General features: G+C 49.1%; 1 protein-coding gene across 1 annotated transcript in view; it reads left to right on the plus strand.

Annotated features, from left to right (window-relative positions):
* The window catches only part of zfat (zinc finger and AT hook domain containing), a 24,806-nt gene extending 4,034 nt beyond the window's left edge, over positions 1-20,772 (plus strand). Inside the window, exons 4-18 of the mRNA XM_080541088.1 lie at positions 1-69; positions 952-1,099; positions 4,010-4,754; positions 4,959-5,234; positions 5,613-5,724; positions 7,505-7,752; positions 8,204-8,288; positions 8,757-8,906; positions 9,024-9,197; positions 16,121-16,209; positions 16,806-16,944; positions 17,332-17,477; positions 17,642-17,738; positions 17,951-18,054; positions 20,513-20,772. The exon at positions 1-69 is cut by the window's left edge and continues 99 nt beyond it. Coding sequence (XP_080397214.1) covers positions 1-69; positions 952-1,099; positions 4,010-4,754; positions 4,959-5,234; positions 5,613-5,724; positions 7,505-7,752; positions 8,204-8,288; positions 8,757-8,906; positions 9,024-9,197; positions 16,121-16,209; positions 16,806-16,944; positions 17,332-17,477; positions 17,642-17,738; positions 17,951-18,054; positions 20,513-20,731 — 2,801 coding nt within the window. The 3' untranslated portion in view covers positions 20,732-20,772. The remainder of the gene's footprint in view (positions 70-951; positions 1,100-4,009; positions 4,755-4,958; positions 5,235-5,612; positions 5,725-7,504; positions 7,753-8,203; positions 8,289-8,756; positions 8,907-9,023; positions 9,198-16,120; positions 16,210-16,805; positions 16,945-17,331; positions 17,478-17,641; positions 17,739-17,950; positions 18,055-20,512) is intronic.
* Positions 20,773-20,837: the final 65 nt, after the last annotated feature.

Below are 20,837 nucleotides of genomic sequence, written 5' to 3' on the forward strand. Positions count from 1 at the left end.
TGGACCAATCAGGGAGCAGTAAAAACCCCATCATCAGCGTGGTGCTCACCGCCCACGACTCCCTCCCTGGTGAGACCCTAACCCTGGTAACCCTAACCCTAACTAACTACCAACCCTAACTTACTACCAACCCTAACTTACTACCAACCCTAACTACCAACCAACCCTAACTACCAACCCTAACTACTAACCCTAACTAACTACCAACCCTAACTTACTACCAACCCTAACTACCAACCAACCCTAACTACCAACCCTAACTACCAACCCTAACTAACTACCAACCCTAACTAACTACCAACTCTAACTACAGATATGATACATCTGATAATTAAATAAATACACATCTGTGTATCTGTAGGCTGTGTGTGTCCAGGTGTGTATCTAGGTGTGTGTGTGTCCAGGTGTGTATCAGGTGTGTATCTAGGTGTGTGTATCAGGTGTGTATCTAGGTGTGTGTGTGTCCAGGTGTGTATCTAGGTGTGTGTCCGTGTCCAGGTGTGTATCTAGGTGTGTGTGTGTGTCCAGGTGTGTATCTAGGTGTGTGTGTGTGTGTCCAGGTGTGTATCTGTAGGGGTGTGTGTCTCCAGGTGTGTATCTAGGTGTGTGTGTCCAAGTGTGTATCTGGTGTGTGTGTCCAGGTGTGTATCTGTAGGTGTGTGTGTCTCCAGTTGTGTATCTAGGTGTGTATGTCCAGGTGTGTATCTGTAGGTGTGTGTGTCCAGCTGTGTATCTAGGTGTGTGTGTGTGTGTGTGTCCAGGTGTGTATCTAGGTGTGTGTGTGTGTGTGTGTCCAGGTGTGTATCTAGGTGTGTGTGTCCAGGTGTGTATCTAGGTGTGTGTGTGTGTGTGTGTGTGTCCAGGTGTGTATCTAGGTGTGTGTGTGTCCAGGTGTGTATCTAGGTGTGTGTGTGTCCAGGTGTGTATCTGTAGGTGTGTGTGTGTCTCCAGGTGCTACGAGGATTGTCCCCATCGAGGCCTCGCCCTCACAGCAGCTTCCTGCTCCAGAGTCGACCAGTCAGGATGGAGAGGGGAGGCGGGGCTTCCAGGAGTACGCCATCCAGCAGACCACCTACGAGGAGCCGCTGAAATCCAACAGGTACTCATCCATCCTTCTATCCATCTATCTATCCCTCTATCCATTACATTTACATTTTACATCTTTGGCATTTAGCAGACGCCTTATTCCAAAGCGACTTATAACCAATACATTTGACTAAGCAAGTGAATCATCAATCCACCAGTCGTATCAGGAAGAGTAATCTAGCTCAGGCCAGGGGCCATAGGCAGTCTCTGTGATAGAAGGATTTTTTTTCTTTTTTCTTTTTTCTTTTAATATACAGTATATAGATACTGGAGAACAGAGAGACAGTACAAGGGGAGCAGTAGAAGTCATAGGGGACACAGTAAAGGGGGAAGTAGGTGTCTCAGGAGGAGCAGTTAAGGTGTAACCTGAAGAGATGGGTCTTCCGTCTCCGACGGAAGATGGGTAGTGACTCCGTGGGAAGCTCGTTCCACCAGCAGGGAGCCAGTGTGGTGAAGAGACGTGATCGGGCACCAGACTGCCATGTAGGTGTAGGTGGTGGGGCCAGTCAGCCAGCAGAGGTGGAGGAGCGGAGTGAACGGGCTGGAGTTTGGGGGGTGACCATTGCCTGCAGGTAGACAGGCACTGTCCCTTTAGCTGCCTGGTAGGCAAGCACCAGGGTCTTGAATCTGACGCGAGTTGCTATCGGGAGCCAGTGCAGGGTGCGAAGGAGAGGGGTGACATGAGAACATTTGGGGAGAATGAACACCAGACAGGCAGCAGCGTTCTGGATGAGCTGCAGAGGTCTGATGGTGGAGGCGGGGAGCCCGGCCAGGAGTGCGTTGCAGCAGTCAAGGCGGGAGATGACCAGTGACGGGGTTAAGAGTTGCGTTGCTTCTCTGGTGAGGAATGGACGTATCCTTCTGATGTTGTAGAGGAAGAATCTGCAGGAGCGTGCTGTCGCTGCGATGTTCTCACACTGGACAGGCGGTTGTCCAGGATCACTCCAAGGTTCTTGGCTGTCAGGGAGGGGGTTACAGTAGAGTTCTCCACTTATTAACTGTGATGGAGAAGTCTTGGAGAGGGCAGGCTTTCCCGGGGATGAAGAGGAGCTCGGTCTTGTTAAGGTTGAGCTTGAGATGGTGGGCTGACATCCATGTTGATATGTCTGCGAGACATGCAGACATCCATCTATCTGTCCTTCTATCCCTCTATCCATCCTTCTATCCTTCTATCCATCCATCTATCCATCCCTCTATGCATCTATCTGTCCTTCTATCCCTCTATCTATCCATCCTTCTATCCTTCTATCCATCCATCCTTCTATCCATCTATCTGTCCTTCTATCCCTCTATCCATCCATCCATCTATCTGTCCATCCTTCTATCCATCCATCCTTCTATCCATCCATATATCCATCCCTCTATCTATCCATCCATCTATCTGTCCACCCGTCCATCTATCTATCCATCCATCCATTTATCCCATCCCTCTGTCCATCCACCTATCTGTCCATCCATCCATCCGTCCATCCATCCATCCATCCATCCATCCATCCATCCAGTCATTTATCTGTCTGTCTATCTATCTACTGTATGCATCTATCTGTCTGGACCCAGACCAGACTCACCCAGACCAGACCAGACCAGACCAGACCAGACCAGGACCAGACCCAGACCAGACCAGACACAGACACAGACCAGACCAGACCCAGACCAGACCCACACCAGACTCACCCAGACCAGACTCACCCAGACCAGACCAGACCAGACTCACCCAGACCAGACCAGACCAGACCAGACCCAGACCAGACCAGACCCACACCAGACCAGACCAGACTCACCCAGACCAGACCAGACTCACCCAGACCAGACTCACCCAGACCAGACCAGACTCACCCAGACCAGACCAGACTCACCCAGACCAGACCAGACCAGACCCAGACTCACCCAGACCAGACCAGACTCACCCAGACCAGACCAGACCAGACCCAGACTCACCCAGACCAGACCAGACCAGACCCAGACTCACCCAGACCAGACCAGACTCACCCAGACCAGACCAGACCAGACCCAGACTCACCCAGACCAGACCCAGACCAGACCCAGACCAGACCAGACCAGACCAGATCAGACCAGACCCAGACCAGACCCAGACCAGACCCAGACCAGACCAGACCAGACCCAGACCAGACCAGACCAGACCCAGACCAGACCAGACCCAGACCAGACCCAGACCCAGACCAGACCCAGACCAGACCAGACCAGACCCAGACTCACCCAGACCAGACCCAGACCAGACCAGACCCAGACTCACCCAGACTCACCCAGACCAGACCAGACCCAGACTCACCCAGACCAGACCTAACCAGACCAGACTCACCCAGACCAGACCCAGACTCACCCAGACTCACCCAGACCAGACCAGACCCAGCCTCACCCAGACCAGACCTAACCAGACCAGACCCAGACTCACCCAGACCAGACCCAGACCAGACCAGACCCAGACCAGACTCACCCAGACCAGACCCAGACCAGACCAGACCCAGACCAGACCAGACCAGACCCAGACCAGATCCAGACCAGACCAGACCAGACTCACCCAGACCAGACCAGACCCAGACCAGACCAGACCCAGACTCACCCAGACCAGACCAGACCCAGACCAGACCAGACCCAGACCAGACCCACCCAGACCAGACCAGACTCACCCAGACCAGACCCAGACCAGACCAGACCAGACCAGACCCAGACCAGACCAGACCCAGACCAGACCAGACCAGACCCAGACCAGATCCAGACCAGACCAGACCAGACTCACCCAGACTCATGTGTTTCTCTCCTGCAGGTTAGGCCAGACCCTAGGGTTACCCTAACCCTAACCCTCTGCAGGTTAGGCCAGACCCTAGGGTTACCCTAACCCTAACCCTCTGCAGGTTAGGTCAGACCCTAGGGTTACCCTAACCCTAACCCTAACCCTCTGCAGGTGCGGCCAGACGCAGCTGAAGATCTTCACCTGTGAGTTCTGCAACAAGGTGTTCAAGTTCCGGCACTCCCTGCAGGCCCACCTGAGGATCCACACCAACCAGAAGCCCTTCCAGTGTCCGCAGTGTGACTACGCCAGCGCCATCAAGGCCAACCTCAGCGTCCACATGCGCAAACACACCGGCGAGCGCTTCAGCTGTCACCTCTGTCCCTTCACCTGCCTCAGCAAAGGCCACCTGAAGGTGCACGTGGAGCGCGTGCACGACAAGGTCAAGCAACACTGCCGCTTCTGCAAGAAGAAGTACTCGGACGTCAAGAACCTCCTGAAGCACATGAGGCTGAACCACGACCTGCAGACGCCGGCGGTCCGGGAGGCCTACCAGGAGTTCAGCCTGCAGACGCGCCAGGGCAAGCGCCAGCTGCTCTACGACTGCAGCGTTTGCGACCGCAAGTTCAAGAACGAGCTGGACCGCGACCGGCATATGATGGTGCACGGCAGCGAGCGCCCGTTCGGCTGTGAGCTCTGCGACCACGGCGCCACCAAGCTGCCGGCCCTGCAAGCTCACGTCAGGAAGCACCCGTTCGTCTACGTGTGCGCGGCGTGCCAGCAGAAGTTCGTGAGCTCGGTGCGTCTGAAGGAACACCTGCGGGGCGCCCACCCCGACCAAGAGGAGGAGGCGGCGTTCTGCGCCTCCATCAACAACAGCTTCTGTCTGCTGGAACCTGGAGACGACGTCAAGAGAGACGTGCCTCATGACCAGCTATGCATCACACAGGAGCTGGCTCTGCTCAACACCCCGGGGGGGGAGGGGGGGAGGGGGGGGGAGGAGGAGGAGGAGGAGGAGGAGCATGGAGAAGGAAAAGGAAAAGGAGACGGGGAGAAGGAAGAACAAGAATCTAACAGGCTTACTGTGGACACACCCTCACAAGAGACTCCGTCTCTACACGAGAGCAGCAATACAATTAGTAAATCCCAGAAATCTGACATGGAGATGCCGTATAGGTCAGGGAACCAGGAAGTCATCAGTAAAGAGGCGCCTGATAGGTCAGGGAACCAGGAAGTCATCAGTGAGGAGGCGGCTGATAGGTCAGGGAACCAGGAAGTCATCAGTGAGGAGGCGGCTGATGGGTCAGGGAACCAGGAAGTCATCAGTGAGGAGGCGGCTGATAGGTCAGGGAACCAGGAAGTGATCAGTGAGGAGGCGCCTGATAGGTCAGTGGACATGGTAAACAAGTGTCTGCTCCCTGTGACAAAGAGTGTCTCCAACAAGGAGGCTGACTGTGGTTCAACCACAGACGGTCCTGCTGTGGTCAGAGACGGTCCAGAGAGGAGTGGGGCTGGGTTAGGGGAGGAGAGGAGTGGTGCTGGGTTAGGGGGGTTGGGGGAGGAGAGGAGTGGGGCTGGGTTAGGGGGGTTAGGGGAGGAGAGGAGTGGGGCTTGGTTAGGGGGGTTAGGGGAGGAGAGGAGTGGTGCTGGGTTAGGGGGGTTAGGGGAGGAGAGGAGTGGGGCTGGGTTAGGGGGGTTAGGGGAGGAGAGGAGTGGGGCTGGGTTAGGGGGGTTGGGGGAGGAGAGGAGTGGGGCTGGGTTAGGGGGGTTGGGGGAGGAGAGGAGTGCGTTCCAGCAGATCGTGGACCAGCTGCAGAAGAGGCAGTTGAACATGGCTGTGTTCCAGAGGATCCGGAAGGTCTACGGAGACCTGGAGTGTGAGTACTGTGGTAAGAACACACTCCTGTTACTATAGCAACACAGTATCAGGGTTCTCTCCAAAGAATGGAGTGTTTCTGCGTCAAGCTGTGACAGTGGCAGCCTAACCCTAACTATAGATTTGTATGATGTTACAGATGTACTACAGTTTATAAATAGCCCAGTGTTAGAGATAATGAGGATAAGAATCCCCCCAAATAATACTAATACTCATTTGATAGGGTTAGGGTTAGTTATATATATATATATATATATATATATCACCTGTATACATATATATATATATATATATATATATATATATATATATATATATATATATTCAGAGTCCAGTGTCAAGACTTGTGGTCTATCCAAGCTTCAATACACCACAAGGCTTTGGACAGGTCTTAACACGCTAGTCTCCAAGGCTTTGGACAGGTCTTAACACGCTAGTCTCCAAGGCTTTGGACAGGTCTTAACACGCTAGTCTCCAAGGCTTTGGACAGGACTTAACACGCTAGTCTCCAAGGCTTTGGACAGGTCTTAACACGCTAGTCTCCAAGGCTTTGGACAGGTCTTAACACGCTAGTCTCCAAGGCTTTGGACAGGTCTTAACACGCTAGTCTCCAAGGCTTTGGACAGGTCTTAACACGCTAGTCTCCAAGGCTTTGGACAGGACTTAACACGCTAGTCTCCAAGGCTTTGGACAGGTCTTAACACGCTAGTCTCCAAGGCTTTGGACAGGTCTTAACACGCTAGTCTCCAAGGCTTTGGACAGGTCTTAACACGCTAGTCTCCAAGGCTTTGGACAGGTCTTAACACGCTAGTCTCCAAGGCTTTGGACAGGTCTTAACACGCTAGTCTCCAAGGCTTTGGACAGGTCTTAACACGCTAGTCTCCAAGGCATTGGACAGGTCTTAACGCACTAGTCTCCAAGGCTTTGGACAGGTCTTAACACGCTAGTCTCCAAGGCATTGGACAGGTCTTAACGCGCTAGTCTCCAAGGCTTTGGACAGGACTTAACGTTGAATGGCTGGAGTCTTCTTTTATACTCTAGTCCGTCAGGCCCATCCGACCCCTTACAGCTGACTGGGGGGGTTTCCCTCTCTGGCGCCATCTTGGCTTAAGACAGGAAGTCTCCCGGAGACCATCTGGTCAGAAACGGGAGGTTGCCACCGAGACCTACCTCTCCTCAGACTCATACATGTCTCCTCAGGTCATACATGTCTCCTCAGGACATGTCTCCAGCCTTTCACTTCCTGGTTGTATTGTTGGTCTCCATCACCCGGGTGACAGGTCCATTGGAGGAGGGGTTTGGGTGACAGGTCCATTGGGGGAGGGGTTTGGGTGACAGGTCCATTGGGGGAGGGGTTTGGGTGACAGGTCCATTGGGGGAGGGGTTTGGGTGACAGGTCCATTGGGGGAGGGGTTTGGGTGACAGGTCCATTGGGGGAGGGGTTTGGGGATTTGGGGGTTTGGGTTAGTTGAGCCTCAGGTGTCTGGCCTGATGACTTCTAACAGTTGTCAGATTGAGGGAGGGACATAGTAATGATAGAGTAACTATATTAAACTATACGTTTAGTAATGATAGACTAAGTATGCTTAGTAGTAGTAACTATCTGTGATTGCCAACGGCAAAAACAAACGTATTATTGTTATGACGTTCCTCAGTGAATTCAGCGTTTTTGTGGTTTTCATTGAGCATTTTGATGTAAGTAGACGCTGTTTTTTAACGATACAATCCACACTGTTCTAACATCCCTAACCCCGAGTTTGGTCAGAGTCTAACCCCCCACCCCCCCTCCCCAGGGAAGCTGTTCTGGTACCAGGTACATTACAGCATGCACGTGCGCACGCACACCAAAGAGCACCTCCACTACTGCAGCCAGTGCAGCTACTCCTCCATCACCAAGAACAGCCTGAAGAGGCACCAGATCCAGAGGCACAGCCAGGTTCTGCTGCGGTGCCCTGCCCCCCCCTGCCCCCCCGCGCCCCCCTGCCCCTACACCACCCCCGACAAATACAAGCTGCAGACTCACCTGAAGACCCACCACCAGGTAACACACACACACACACACACACACACACACACACCACGACCAGGTAACACACACACACACACACACACACACACCACCACCAGGTAACACACACACACACCACCACCAGGTAACACACACACACACACACACACACACACACACACACACACACACCACGACCAGGTAACACACACACACCACCACCAGGTAACACACACACACACACACACCATGACCAGGTAACACACACACACACACACACCACCAGGTAACACACACACACACACACACACACACACCACCACCAGGTAACACACATACACACACACACACACACTCCACCACCAGGTAACACACACACACACCACGACCAGGTAACACACACACACACACACACACCACCAGGTAACACACACACACCAGGACCAGGTTGTGTAACAGGAAGTGATGTCACACGTGTCCCCAGGAGAAGAGCAGCCTTGTGTGTCCCGTGTGTCAACATCCCTTCAGCGCCAACAGACTCAGAACCCACCTGAGAACCTGCCACCCAGGTAACACCCTGACCCACCTGACCCTAACCCACCTGACCCTAACCCACCTGACCCTAACCCACCTCCTAACCTGCCACCCAGGTACACACTCACGCATGCACACACACACACACCTAACCCTAACCCTAGTTAGGTGGGTAGTTAGTTGGACAGTTAGTTAGTTGGACAGTTAGTTAGTTAGGTGGGTAGTTAGTTGGACAGTTAGTTAAGTGGGTAGTTAGTTAGGTGGGTAGTTAGTTGGACAGTTAGTTAGGTAGGTAGTTAGTTAGGTGGGTAGTTAGTTGGACAGTTAGTTAGGTGGGTAGTTAGTTAGGTGGGTAGTTAGTTGGACAGTTAGTTAGGTAGGTAGTTAGTTAGGTGGGTAGTTAGTTGGACAGTTAGTTAGGTAGGTAGTTGGGTGTTTAGGGAGTAACAGACTTAAACGTATCAACTCTTTGTGTGTGTGTGTGTGTGTGTGTGTGTGTGTAGAAGCGTCTCTCAGCAGTGTGAGCGAGGCGCTGGGCGTGCGTGTGCAGAGGAAGGCTGTGATCGGGAAGCGGGCGTCTAAGTGTCCGTACTGCGACAGCTACTTCCTGCGCAACGGAGCTGACCTGCAGCAGCACATCTGGGCCCATGAAGGTAAGAGCCAATCACAGCTCTCTCAGGCAGGAGCTCAGCCAATCACAGCTCTCTCAGGCAGGAGTTAAACATGACTTTACTGTGTCTGTAGTTAACATGACTTTACTGTGTCTGTAGGGGTGAAGCCCTACAAGTGTTCTCAGTGTGAGTACGCCAGTCGCAGTAAGAGTAACCTGAAGACGCACCTGAACCGCCACAGCTCAGAGAAGAGCCACCTCTGTGACGCCTGCGGCAAGAAGTTCAAGTCCAAGGTGACGCTGAAGAGCCACAGGCTGGTGCACTCTGCTACAGGTAACCCCTAACCCCTGACCCCTGACCCTAGCCCTGACCCTGACCCCTAGCCCTGACCCCTAGCCCTGACCCTAGCCCTGACCCTAGCCCTGACCCTGACCCTAGCCCTGACCCTAGCCCTGACCCTAATATCAGACTGGCAGGGTAAGAGCAGGTGTTACGCTTGCCTGGCTCAGGACAAGGTGACAAAAAGGGAGACGACACATGGATAACAATAATAGGAGATTTATTAAAGTATATAATATTGAATTGAAATAATGATAACGTAAATAGTAACAACAACCCAAAAATGGCTGCTGGTCGACAAGGAAGAGACCGAGTCCATCAATTTGACCCCCTCTTAAAGTTCCTGGGACAATCAGGATGATCACCTTCACCTGTGCCCATCAGGAACCAAGAGAGAGGGTCAACAAGACAACAGATAATTGGCGCCCACTGGTGGTACCAGTGTGGATCGTCACATCCCCCCCCTTAAAACAGAGGCCTACTAAAAAGGTCTCTGCTAATTTGTTTCCCAGATTACAAATAATACAAATAATAACAATAGTTTATGGCAACAAAAAAACGGTGATCTCTGCCACACAGCCTAAACGTCAAATCCCAACCTCCCCTACAACCTGCCCACCCTCCAGCAATTCCTGGTACCTGGAAAAGCTCTATTTAAGGAGGGAGGAGCAAGAGAAAGAGAGATTAGAGACAAGAGTTTTAGACCGGCAGCATTGATTCACCTGGAAAGGCGCTGGCTCGGACTCTGCAAAGAATGCAAAAAGGTCAGGGGGTTATGATCTTAACAAACGACCACTGGATGGGACCCCCCTCCCACATAACATCAAAGTGCTGCAGAGCCCAAACCAGTGCCAAACAGAACCCAAACAGTAACCAAACAGTAACCAAACAGTAACCAAACCATAGCCAAACCATAACCAAACCATAACCAAACCATAACCAAACTCCAGGCCCACTCACATCCTCCTCCCACCCTGCTGCCACCACAGGAGTGGATGGAGATGGAGACCCCTCGTTCACTGTGGTCAACACAACCGGCTTCACCTCCAAGACCGTATCTACTCCGGACCTAGGTGAACGAGAATAATAACATTTTGATAAGCTCAGGTGACAAAGTTGTGTAAACTCTCCACGGTTAGGAGTATCGATCAAACAATTCCGTTCGGACACCTGTCGTACAACAGAGTAGGGACCAGTAAATTTTGCCTGGAAAACTGGGTCACTCACAGAACAATCATTATGAGGAAGCCATTGACGAACCAACACATCCTCCAAGAGAAAACAACCACTTTCAGAGCTCTCCAGCTCATCCTTAGGCTGAATCCCACTGAGCAGCAGCTTCAGCTCAGGATCCTCCTGTTGGGCTAAAATCAACTCACTCCGAGACAAAGACGGCGGCAGATCTGGTAACTGAAAAACAGAATTGTCAGGAGTGAACTTATCAGACTCTTTACCATCATCAATTTTAGGGTCCATGCAACTCATAGCACGAGTCATGGCGCAGGCAGTAAAAACCTCAGGAAACTCCTTCACACTTAGGTCGGGTCCTGTTGGTCGTGTAAACCCAGAACTAACTACCAGAGGTGGGGGCACATCACTCCACACTCTTCCTCCAGCCAGGTTATTTCCTAAAATGACTGCCACACCCACCACAGGCAGAGAGGGTCGAACACCAATGGTCACTACCCCCTGGACCAGATCAGAGCAAAGCTCAATTTCATGCAAGGGGACAGACAAAGTCTGCATCCCCATCCCTCTAATCAAAACGCTGGTCCCCACACTTGACTCCTGAGAGAATGTTAAAACCGATTCCAATATAAACGATTCTGAAGCCCCTGTATCACGAAGTATCTGGACAGGCACTTTCTGTGGGCTTCCCACCAGAGAAACGAAACCTGTAGTAATAAACGGGCCAAAATCAGGATCCTCCTCGCTAATCTGTATGGAGGCAGAGCCCTGTAATGCCCCCGTCAACTCAGTAGCCGCAGGTGGGCTGGATACTGAGGATGCCATCACCCCTGGTTTAAAGGGAGACCCCTCGGCAACCCCAGACACTCTTACTCCTGCCCCACAAGCATGCACTGCAAGAGCCAACGGTCTAACAGAGCCCCCCTTCCCACTGTAGGTTTTCTTTCCTTTTAGGACAGGACACTCCTGTTTCCAGTGACCCTTCCCAAGGCAATAATTGCATGTCGAGTTAGGATCTACTCTACTCTGACCGCCATGCTCCGACCTTGAAAAAGGGACAGAATAGCCAGGACCTCCGTTTGGGAATTTAGCACGATTTACCAATAGGTTAGTCACGGTCGGATTTTGTCTACGGCTCCCCTCGCTACGAAAATGATGTTCACCAAACTGACTCTTATTAGTCAGTACAAATTCATCTGCCAACACCGCGGCTTGATCTGCTGTTTTTACCTTGTGTTCATTTACATAAGTGGCAATGCGATCAGGGACAATGGTTTTAAACTGTTCCAAAATAATCAAATTTGACAGATCCTCCAGAGTATTCACCTCTACCGCCACGCACCAACGATTGAAATGGCTGGTTAGTTCTCTTACAACCTCAACATGAGTTTGTTTGTCATGTTTCTTCCATTTTCTAAACCGCTGTCTGTAAGCTTCAGGAACAAGTTCATAAGCCCTAAGGATAGCGGCCTTAACTGTATCATAATCTTTCCTCTCTCTACCATTAAGAGCAATATAAGCTTCCTGAGCTCGGCCAATAAGCACACTCTGTAGTAATGCGGTGCGGTCTGAAGTAGACCAGTCCCTATCTTCGGCAACACTCTCAAACAGTGAAAAGAATACATCAGGATCTTTTTCATTAAACTTTGGCAACAGTCTAACCATGACAGACATATTATCCCTCTTAGAATTACTCGAATCGCCACCTCCACCGTCAGATAACTTTCCCTCAGCAATCAACTTAAGGCGCTCCCGTTCATGAGCCAATTTTTCAAACTCCAATTCCCTGTCCCTCGCACGCTCTTGTGCCTGAAACTCACGCTCTCGCGTCTGCTCTCGCGTCTGAAATTCACGCTCTTGCATCTGAAATTCCATCTGTAATGCTAACAATTCTTTCTGTTGATCAAATGTTAACTCAGTGGACCCAGATGCAACCCCAACGGATATTTTAGGGACAGACATTTTACCCTTTAGTATGCCCCTTTGAATTAATGTATTCTGTAAAGCCTCCACTACGTCCTGTTTCTTTGCTCGGCCTTTCACCACCTCAAGCTTAACCTCATAATGTTCAGCAACCTTCCACAGTTGTTCCTTCGTTAACTGTAACAATCCATCGACCGACGGAGCTGCCACAAACTCCTCAAAAACATCCATAACTCAATATAATCAAATAACCAATATTTACCAACCCTAACAAACGGGAATCTCCCCTCCTATTACAAACTCCTCCTATAAACTACTCCCATATCAGCCATAATCTTCAGCCCATTTAAAGCGAGTAACTGTGCACACATACAAAACAGAAAAGTAACTAACATACTTCGTAAGAGCTGCCCCGCATCCAGGGGCGGACTGGTTCCAAAAAACAGCCCTGGCATTTGCGACACAACAGCCCTATTTCCAAACGCAACACGCAACACGGATTGTTAACATAAAAAGTCAGAGGACAGATGCCAAACTACCAACATGTTTGCTGTAATTATATGTATTATCAGTAGGCAGTCATCAGTCAATATCTCTTTCAATAGCCTTTTCACACCGAATGTAATTTTTTGTGCTATTTTCGGCCCAATACATGCGAATTTCGGTGCATTCCTACTTCCAACTACACTTGCTCCCTGCATCCAGTTGTTGCACATTAACTGCATCGCTCTCGTCAAATTCCCCCATTCTGAAAATGAAAGCAGTGTAACGTTAACTGCTGTTATAAACGGAATGATGACATGAGGTGCGTGTCCACTGGCGATATAGAGCTGACTACGATAGTTATGGAGATATACTCCAGTTCGATGTCCGCGCCCGCCCTGGGGTGCTATAAAACGGGCGTCCTCCGTTCCCTCATTCTCCCAAACATACAATACAGCCGGGTTTGAACAAGTCGAAGTGGGCCAGCAGCCCTATTGGGCTCCGCTCCACTCATAGAACTGGAGTATATCTCCATAACTATCCTTCTATATCGTGGAGCTCCGCCCCATAGGGGAGCTCTGCTCCTATTGGTTTAGGGCCCTGGGCATACGCGCAGAACTGCGTGGATGGCCCGGCCGATATAAAATGTTTTGGGCCGCGGTATGCTGAAATAAGTTATTTTCAATGAAAATCACCAGAGACAAAATTACAAATATATATATATATTTTTAATATAATACATTCTGAGCGGCCCAGAGTCTCGCGGCCCTCCTGGCATTTGCCAGGCTTGCCCGGTGGCCAGTCCGCCACTGCCCGCATCTAACTCAGTAATGACTGACTAACCACTCAGCTAGTCTTCAGTGCGTTCACATGCAACTCTTCCACCAAGCAAATGCCTGGTGGCGCCCCCGCGTTCAACACACCAAAAATAACAAACGAAAACAATAAACAAGCGTTAAGCGCTTCTACTCCTAGCACGGGGGTTCACGTATAGCTCTGATGGTATCTAAACCACCCGCCCTACCTATCCTTCTCTGCTTTGCATAGAACACAGCACTCACCAAACTCCAGCCGAAGATCACAGCCAATACCAAGAGTTACGTCCTTGTCAGCACAGTCGGACGGCCAGCTCCCCCTCGTCACCAGCACCCAAACCAACGTACCAAATATACTAAACAATACATTACATCCAATCCAACCAAAACCCAATAACTATAAACAATAACCATGCGGGTCTCCCAATATAGAGTTGGACAAATCCAACAATCCAATCCCGAATATCAACTATGAAAAGGGAGAGAATATTGCTCTCACCAAATTCACTCCCGGACGAGCACCCAATTTGTTACGCTTGCCTGGCTCAGGACAAGGTGACAAAAAGGGAGACGACACATGGATAACAATAATAGGAGATTTATTAAAGTATATAATATTGAATTGAAATAATGATAACGTAAATAGTAACAACAACCCAAAAATGGCTGCTGGTCGACAAGGAAGAGACCGAGTCCATCAATTTGACCCCCTCTTAAAGTTCCTGGGACAATCAGGATGATCACCTTCACCTGTGCCCATCAGGAACCAAGAGAGAGGGTCAACAAGACAACAGATAATTGGCGCCCACTGGTGGTACCAGTGTGGATCGTCACAGCAGGGTTGCTAGGTTACAGAGCAGGGTAGGAGCAGGGTTGCTAGCCTACAGACTGGCAGGGTAGGAGCAGAGTTGTTAGCCTACAGACTGGCAGGGTAGGAGCAGGGTTGCTAGCCTACAGACTGGCAGGGTAGGAGCAGGGTTACTAGGTTACAGAGCAGGGTAGGAGCAGGGTTGCTAGGTTACAGAGCAGGGTAGGAGCAGGGTTGCTAGGTTACCGCTCCTCCCGGCTTTGCTGACACATCGTTTGCCGTTCGGGAGTATAACTTCTGATTACTAATTAACATCTTAACCTAATTAACATCTTAACCTATCACTCAAGACCAAACAAAAAATCTTCAACTCAAATGTCAAATCCACTCTACTTTACGGATTTGAAACCTGGAAGACCACCAACACCCTCAACAACCACCAACACCCTCAACAAACTACAGACATTAACTGCTGTCTCCGACGCCTCCTGGGAATCTACTAGTCCAACACCATCTAAACATCTACTGGTCCAACACCATCTCTACTGGCCCAACACCATCTAAACATCTACTGAGCCACAGGCTCATGCCAAAGTGAACACCCGTCCCTGACCACGACGGTGAAGAACGCTACTTGGTCCCCGGGGCGCCGGGCGTCGGTTCAAGCCGTGCCAAAAGGGCGACCGCTGCCCCTGGCTGCTAGTGGAGGAATGGCAGCCCGGATGGGTTACAAAGGCAGAGGACAATTTCCACCTGGCGACCCGCCGAAGATAGTGCATGTGCTTGTGTTTGTGTGTGTGTTCACCTAAAAACTTGCATGTGTGTGATCAGAGTGTAAAACTGCCGTGTGTGGCCATTAAAAGACGATCAAGGTCCGATTTCTTCTACTGGTCCAACACCATCTAAACATCTACTGGTCCAACACCATCTCTACTGGCCCAACACCATCTCTACTGGCCCAACACCATCTAAACATCTACTGGCCCAACACCATCTAAACATCTACTGGTCCAACACCATCTCTACTGGCCCAACACCATCTTAACATCTACTGGCCCAACACCATCTAAACATCTACTGGTCCAACACCATCTAAACATCTACTGGCCCAACACCATCTAAACATCTACTGGTCCAACACCATCTAAACATCTACTGGCCCAACACCATCTAAACATCTACTGGCCCAACACCATCTAAACATCTACTGGTCCAACACCATCTAAACATCTACTGGTCCAACACCATCTCTACTGGCCCAACACCATCTAAACATCTACTGGTCCAACACCATATCTACTGGCCTAACACCATCTCTACTGGCCTAACACCATCTCAAAATCAAATTGTGGGAACTCACCAAACAAGAAACAATAGAAATACAAATCAGGAGGAGAAAATGGAACTCGATGAGAGCTAACCTAACCCTGAGAGCTGACCTAACCCTGAGAGCTGACCTAACCCTGAGAGCTGACCTAAGCTAACCTAACCCTGAGAGCTGACCTAAGCTAACCCTCAGACCAGAGGATGGAGGGGTTTCGTCGATGGCCTATGTTCCCTAGGGAATTTAAAGGCCTAAGTAAAATGATGATGATGATGTTGTTGATGATGATGGTGATGAAGATAATGATGTTGATGATGATGATGGGGATGATGATGATGATGTTGATGATGATGATGATGATGATGGTGTTTTGCAGGTAAACAGTTCAAGTGCTCGGAGTGTGATTACACGGCTGCCCAGAAGCCTCTGCTGCTGCGTCATATGGAACAACACACCTCCTTCAAGGTAACCCTAACCCTAACCTCTAACGGTCATTCACTTCTGATCAGAAATAGAGAAGATGTCCCTTCTGCTGTATAAATGTTGCTGACATATGATGATGTTGTTGATGATGATGATGTTGTTGTTGATGATGATGTTGTTGATGATGTTGTTGTTTTTGATCTTGTTGTTGATGATGTTGTTGTTGTTGTTGATGATGTTGTTGTTGATGATGATGTGGTTGTTGTTGTTGATGTTGTTATTGATGTTGTTGCTGTTGTTCTCATTGTTGTTGATGTTCTCGTTGTTGATGTTGTTGTTGTTGTGGTTGATGTTGTTGTTGTTGACGTTGATGTTGTTGTTGATGATGTTGTTGATGATGTTGATGTTGTTGTTGTTGTTAATGTTAATGTTGTTGTTGATGTTGTTGTTGATGTTAATGTTGTTGTTGATGTTGTTGTTGTTAATGCTGTTGATTTAGTTGATGTTGTTGTTATTGTTGTTGTTGATGTTGTTGTTCTCGTTGTTGATGTTGATGTTCTCGTCGTTGTTGATGTTGTTGTTGATGTTGTTGTAGATGATGTTGTTGATGATGTTGTTGATGTTGTTCTGGTCCTCAGCCGTACCGCTGTGCTCTCTGCTGCTACTCCTGCAACATCGCTGGTCCCCTGAAGAGACACTACAGCAGGAAACACCCGGAGCAGGAGTACACCCCCCCCCTCGCGGCCCCCGCCGCCCCGCACGCCGTGCAGCAACAAGGTCTGACCCCAACCCTAACCTGCCATCTGTCCATCCATCTAACCTGCCATCTGTCCATCCATCTAACCTGTCATCCGTCCATCCATCTAACCTGCCATCCATCCATCCATCTAACCTGCCATCTGTCCATCCATCTAACCTGCCATCTGTCCATCCATCTAACCTGTCAACTGTCCATCCATCCATCTAACCTGTCATCTGTCCATCCATCTAACCTGCCATCTGTCCATCCATCTAACCTGTCAACTGTCCATCCATCCATCTAACCTGTCATCTGTCCATCCATCCATCTAACCTGTCATCTGTCCATCTGTCCATCCATCTAACCTATCTATTTATCCGTCCATCTTTGTGTGTGTGTGTGTGTGTGTGTGTCTGTGTGTGTAGGGGGGGTGAAGTGTCCAGTGTGTGAGTTTGTCTACAGCACCAGGTGGGAGATGAACCGTCACCTGAAAAACAAACACGGCCTGAAGGTTCTAGAACCCCCAGGGGTCAATCTGACCCAGACGCAGGCTGCTGCCAACACCTGGGAGGTAACGCACGCGCACACACACACACACACACACACGAGGACCATACAGGTTGCGTCAATGTGTTTAGTGTGTATGTGTGTTTGTGTGTGTATGTGTATGTGTATGCGTGTGTGTGTGTGCATGTGTTTGTGTGTGTGCGTGTATGTGTGCGTGTGCGTGTGTAGGTGGTGGAGGAGACTCAGTATCTTCACGTCACGGAGGAACATCAGGGAACAGAGGCTGCCGTGGCAACGCTACAAAACCTACGCTTCTCTGAAAGTGGTGAGAACCCTGACCCCTGACCTCTGACCCCTAACCTCTGACCCCTAACCCTAATGTTACCCTAATGTTACCTAACCCTAATTGTTATCTCTCGTAGCTGGTAACTAGCCTTAGCCGGGCTAACAGGTAACTAGCCTTAGCCAGGCTAACAGGTAACTAGCCTTAGCCGGGCTAACAGGTAACTAGCTGTGTGTGTGTGTGTTTGAGTGTAGGGGTGGACCCCTCAGCAGTCAACATTCTGCAGCAGATCATCGAGCTCGGCTCTGAGAACTCTGTGGTTGCCATGGCGCCCGGCACACTGACGGTGGTGGAACAGGTGATGACATCACTATTATTACCTAACCTCAGTACTCAGACTGCATTACTAACCCTAACCCTAGACTGCACTAGTATTATTACCTAACCTCACTAGACTGCATTAGTAAAGGTTGTAAACGATCTCAGACTTTTCATAGATTCTGGTGGTGTATCAGTTCTGGGGCCTCATTTATAGAAAGTACTTAGATCAATTTTGATCTTACCCGTGGCGTACGTAGAAAACCACATTTATACAATTCCAACGTGAGTCAATTTGACCGTGGAAACGATCGTAGCTCTACATCGGGTATTGGCCTTGCGTACGCATTACCTACTGGTTATGCAGAGATATTACAGGCATGTGAGCCGCACTGCCTAGTAGTGTAATTCATACAAGTGGCTCGTAATAAAATTAACGATGTTATCAGCCGAGGAAATTAGTTTAATTCAAGATTTAAAGGGAACTGATGTTTATGATTGTATTTCAGTCTTCCTTTATATCTCTCCGGAGCTGTCTATCTCCCCTTCAACATGCCTAGTGCGTTCCACAACGGACCTTGCCCGGCCATGCGCTAAATTATACTGGATTTTCTCCGGTGTCTGGGAGTTCGCAGCCATGTTTTCAATGTCATCCCCTCTTTCCATACTTTGTCATTTTATCAATGAACGTGGTATTACTGCTATTTCAAGGTGCGAGGGGGCACGCACACATGCAATGACATGTTTACCAAGTTACTGACACTGAAGTCACTGACGCTGAGGGGATGCTAAAATTGTCCTCATATGATAAAATCCACCACCTCCCCTGATTTTCTTTTACAACTTGAGTACTGAGTATAAGCATTTGCCTGGTTAGTTGTCATGATCAAACATTACAAATGCAACTTACCGAGAAGCCACCGTTCTCTGCCCTCTCCCGCTTCCAGACTACCCTATATTATAGGACTTGTCTTAATTCAGCCGCTATAATTGAGCCGCTATCACAGGACGTTAATACAAATCTCATTCACCTGCGTTCATTTTACCTGCGTTGGTATTTATAGAAGGAAGCAAGTACGCAATTTTAAACCATCGCAGCCCGTTTTATAAATAATGCTTACGTCCGTTTAGAAAAATGTGCTTATGTGAAAGTCAAAGATGACGTTCAAGTACTTTTTTTATAAATGAGGCCCCTGGTCTGGTTAGATTTGAGTGCTGCTTTTGATACAGTAGATCACGGTATTCTAATATATCGTTTAGAAAACTGTGTTGGTCTCTCAGGACTTGTATGGTGAGTGGTTGAGTGGTTTAAATGTTATCTAGCTGGTAGGCATTTCTCTGTTGTCCTGGGAGACTGTTTCTGATAATGTTGACATCACATGTGGGGTCCCTCAGGGGTCTATTCTTGGTCCCTTGCTCTTCTCCCTGTACATGATCCCATTAGGTGGAATCATCAGAAAATATGGTGTACATAGTTATGCTGGTGATTCTCAGCTGTACATATCAGTATTGCCTGATAATTCACATGCACTCAGCTCGCTGGAGAATTGTCGCTGAGATATAAAACTTTGGATGTCCAAAAATGTTCTACAACTAAATCAGGACAAAACTGAGATTTGTCATTGGACCAAAACCACAAAAAGACAAATTGTCAAATACCATGGGAACCTTGCTTTCAAACTGCAAACATGAAGCTTAGAATCTAGGTGTGATTATAGATTCTGACTTAAGCTTTGAGCCTCACATCAAATCTATCACTAGAAATGCTTTTTATCATCTACGGAATATTGCAAAAATTAGACATTTTTTCCGGCAAGCTGATGCAGTAGTGTTAATGCATGCTTTTGTTATTACACGTTTGGACTATTGTAACAGTCTCCTTTCTGGTCTTCCGAAGAAAGCTATTGGCCAGCTGCAATTAGTCCAAAATGCAGCAGCGAGAGTTTTAACCAAAACAAGCAGACATGCTCATATAACTCCTATTTTAGAAACTCTACACTGGCTTCCTGTTAAGTTCAGAATAGATTTCTAGATCCTTCTGCTTGTTTATAAAGCTCTCACTGGCACAGCACCAGAATATCTGAAATACCTTTTGCTAGCATATCAGCCCAATAGAGCTCTCAGGTCTTCTGCTAGCATATCAGCCCAATAGAGCTCTCAGGTCTTCTGACGCTGGTTTTCTCTGTGTACCACATATACAAAAGATGAGATTTGGTGAGGGTGCATTCTCATTTTATGCTCCAGATTGTGTCTCACTGCCAGTTTACATTAGAGATGCAACCTCAGCACATATGTTCATGTCAAGACTAAAAACCCATCTTTTTAATATTGCCTTTAAATGACTAAATAATTAAATGGTGATTATATAATGATTGGAGCACTTTGAGCTGCAACGTTTGTAGGAAAAGCGCTATACAAATAAAGTTATTATTATTACAACTGACCCTGACCTCTGACCTCAAGGCTGTTCTAACCCAGGTCATTTCTACGTCCTGCAGGTTGCCGAGGACGACCAGAGGACGCTGCAGGAGGGTAGTAACCACGGTAACCACACCATGGTGGTGTCGTCGGGGGAGGTGGAGGGCATCGAGACCGTAACCATGGTGTCGTCGGGGGAGGTGGAGGGCATCGAGACGGTCACCGTGTACACGCAGGGCGACCAGGCCGCACAGTTCATCGTCTACGTCCAGGAGGCCGTGCAGGAGGAGTGTGTCTGACCCCAGCCAATCACCAGCCTCCTACTGAGGCTAGGCTCCTCCCCCCAGGATGTCTGGACTCATGTTTATTCATATTTATTCACGTCAAAACGCAGCAGCAAAACTA

Source organism: Nansenia antarctica, assembly GCF_963989245.1.
Source record: "Nansenia antarctica genome assembly, chromosome: 10".
NCBI classification, from domain to species: domain Eukaryota; kingdom Metazoa; phylum Chordata; class Actinopteri; order Argentiniformes; family Microstomatidae; genus Nansenia; species Nansenia antarctica.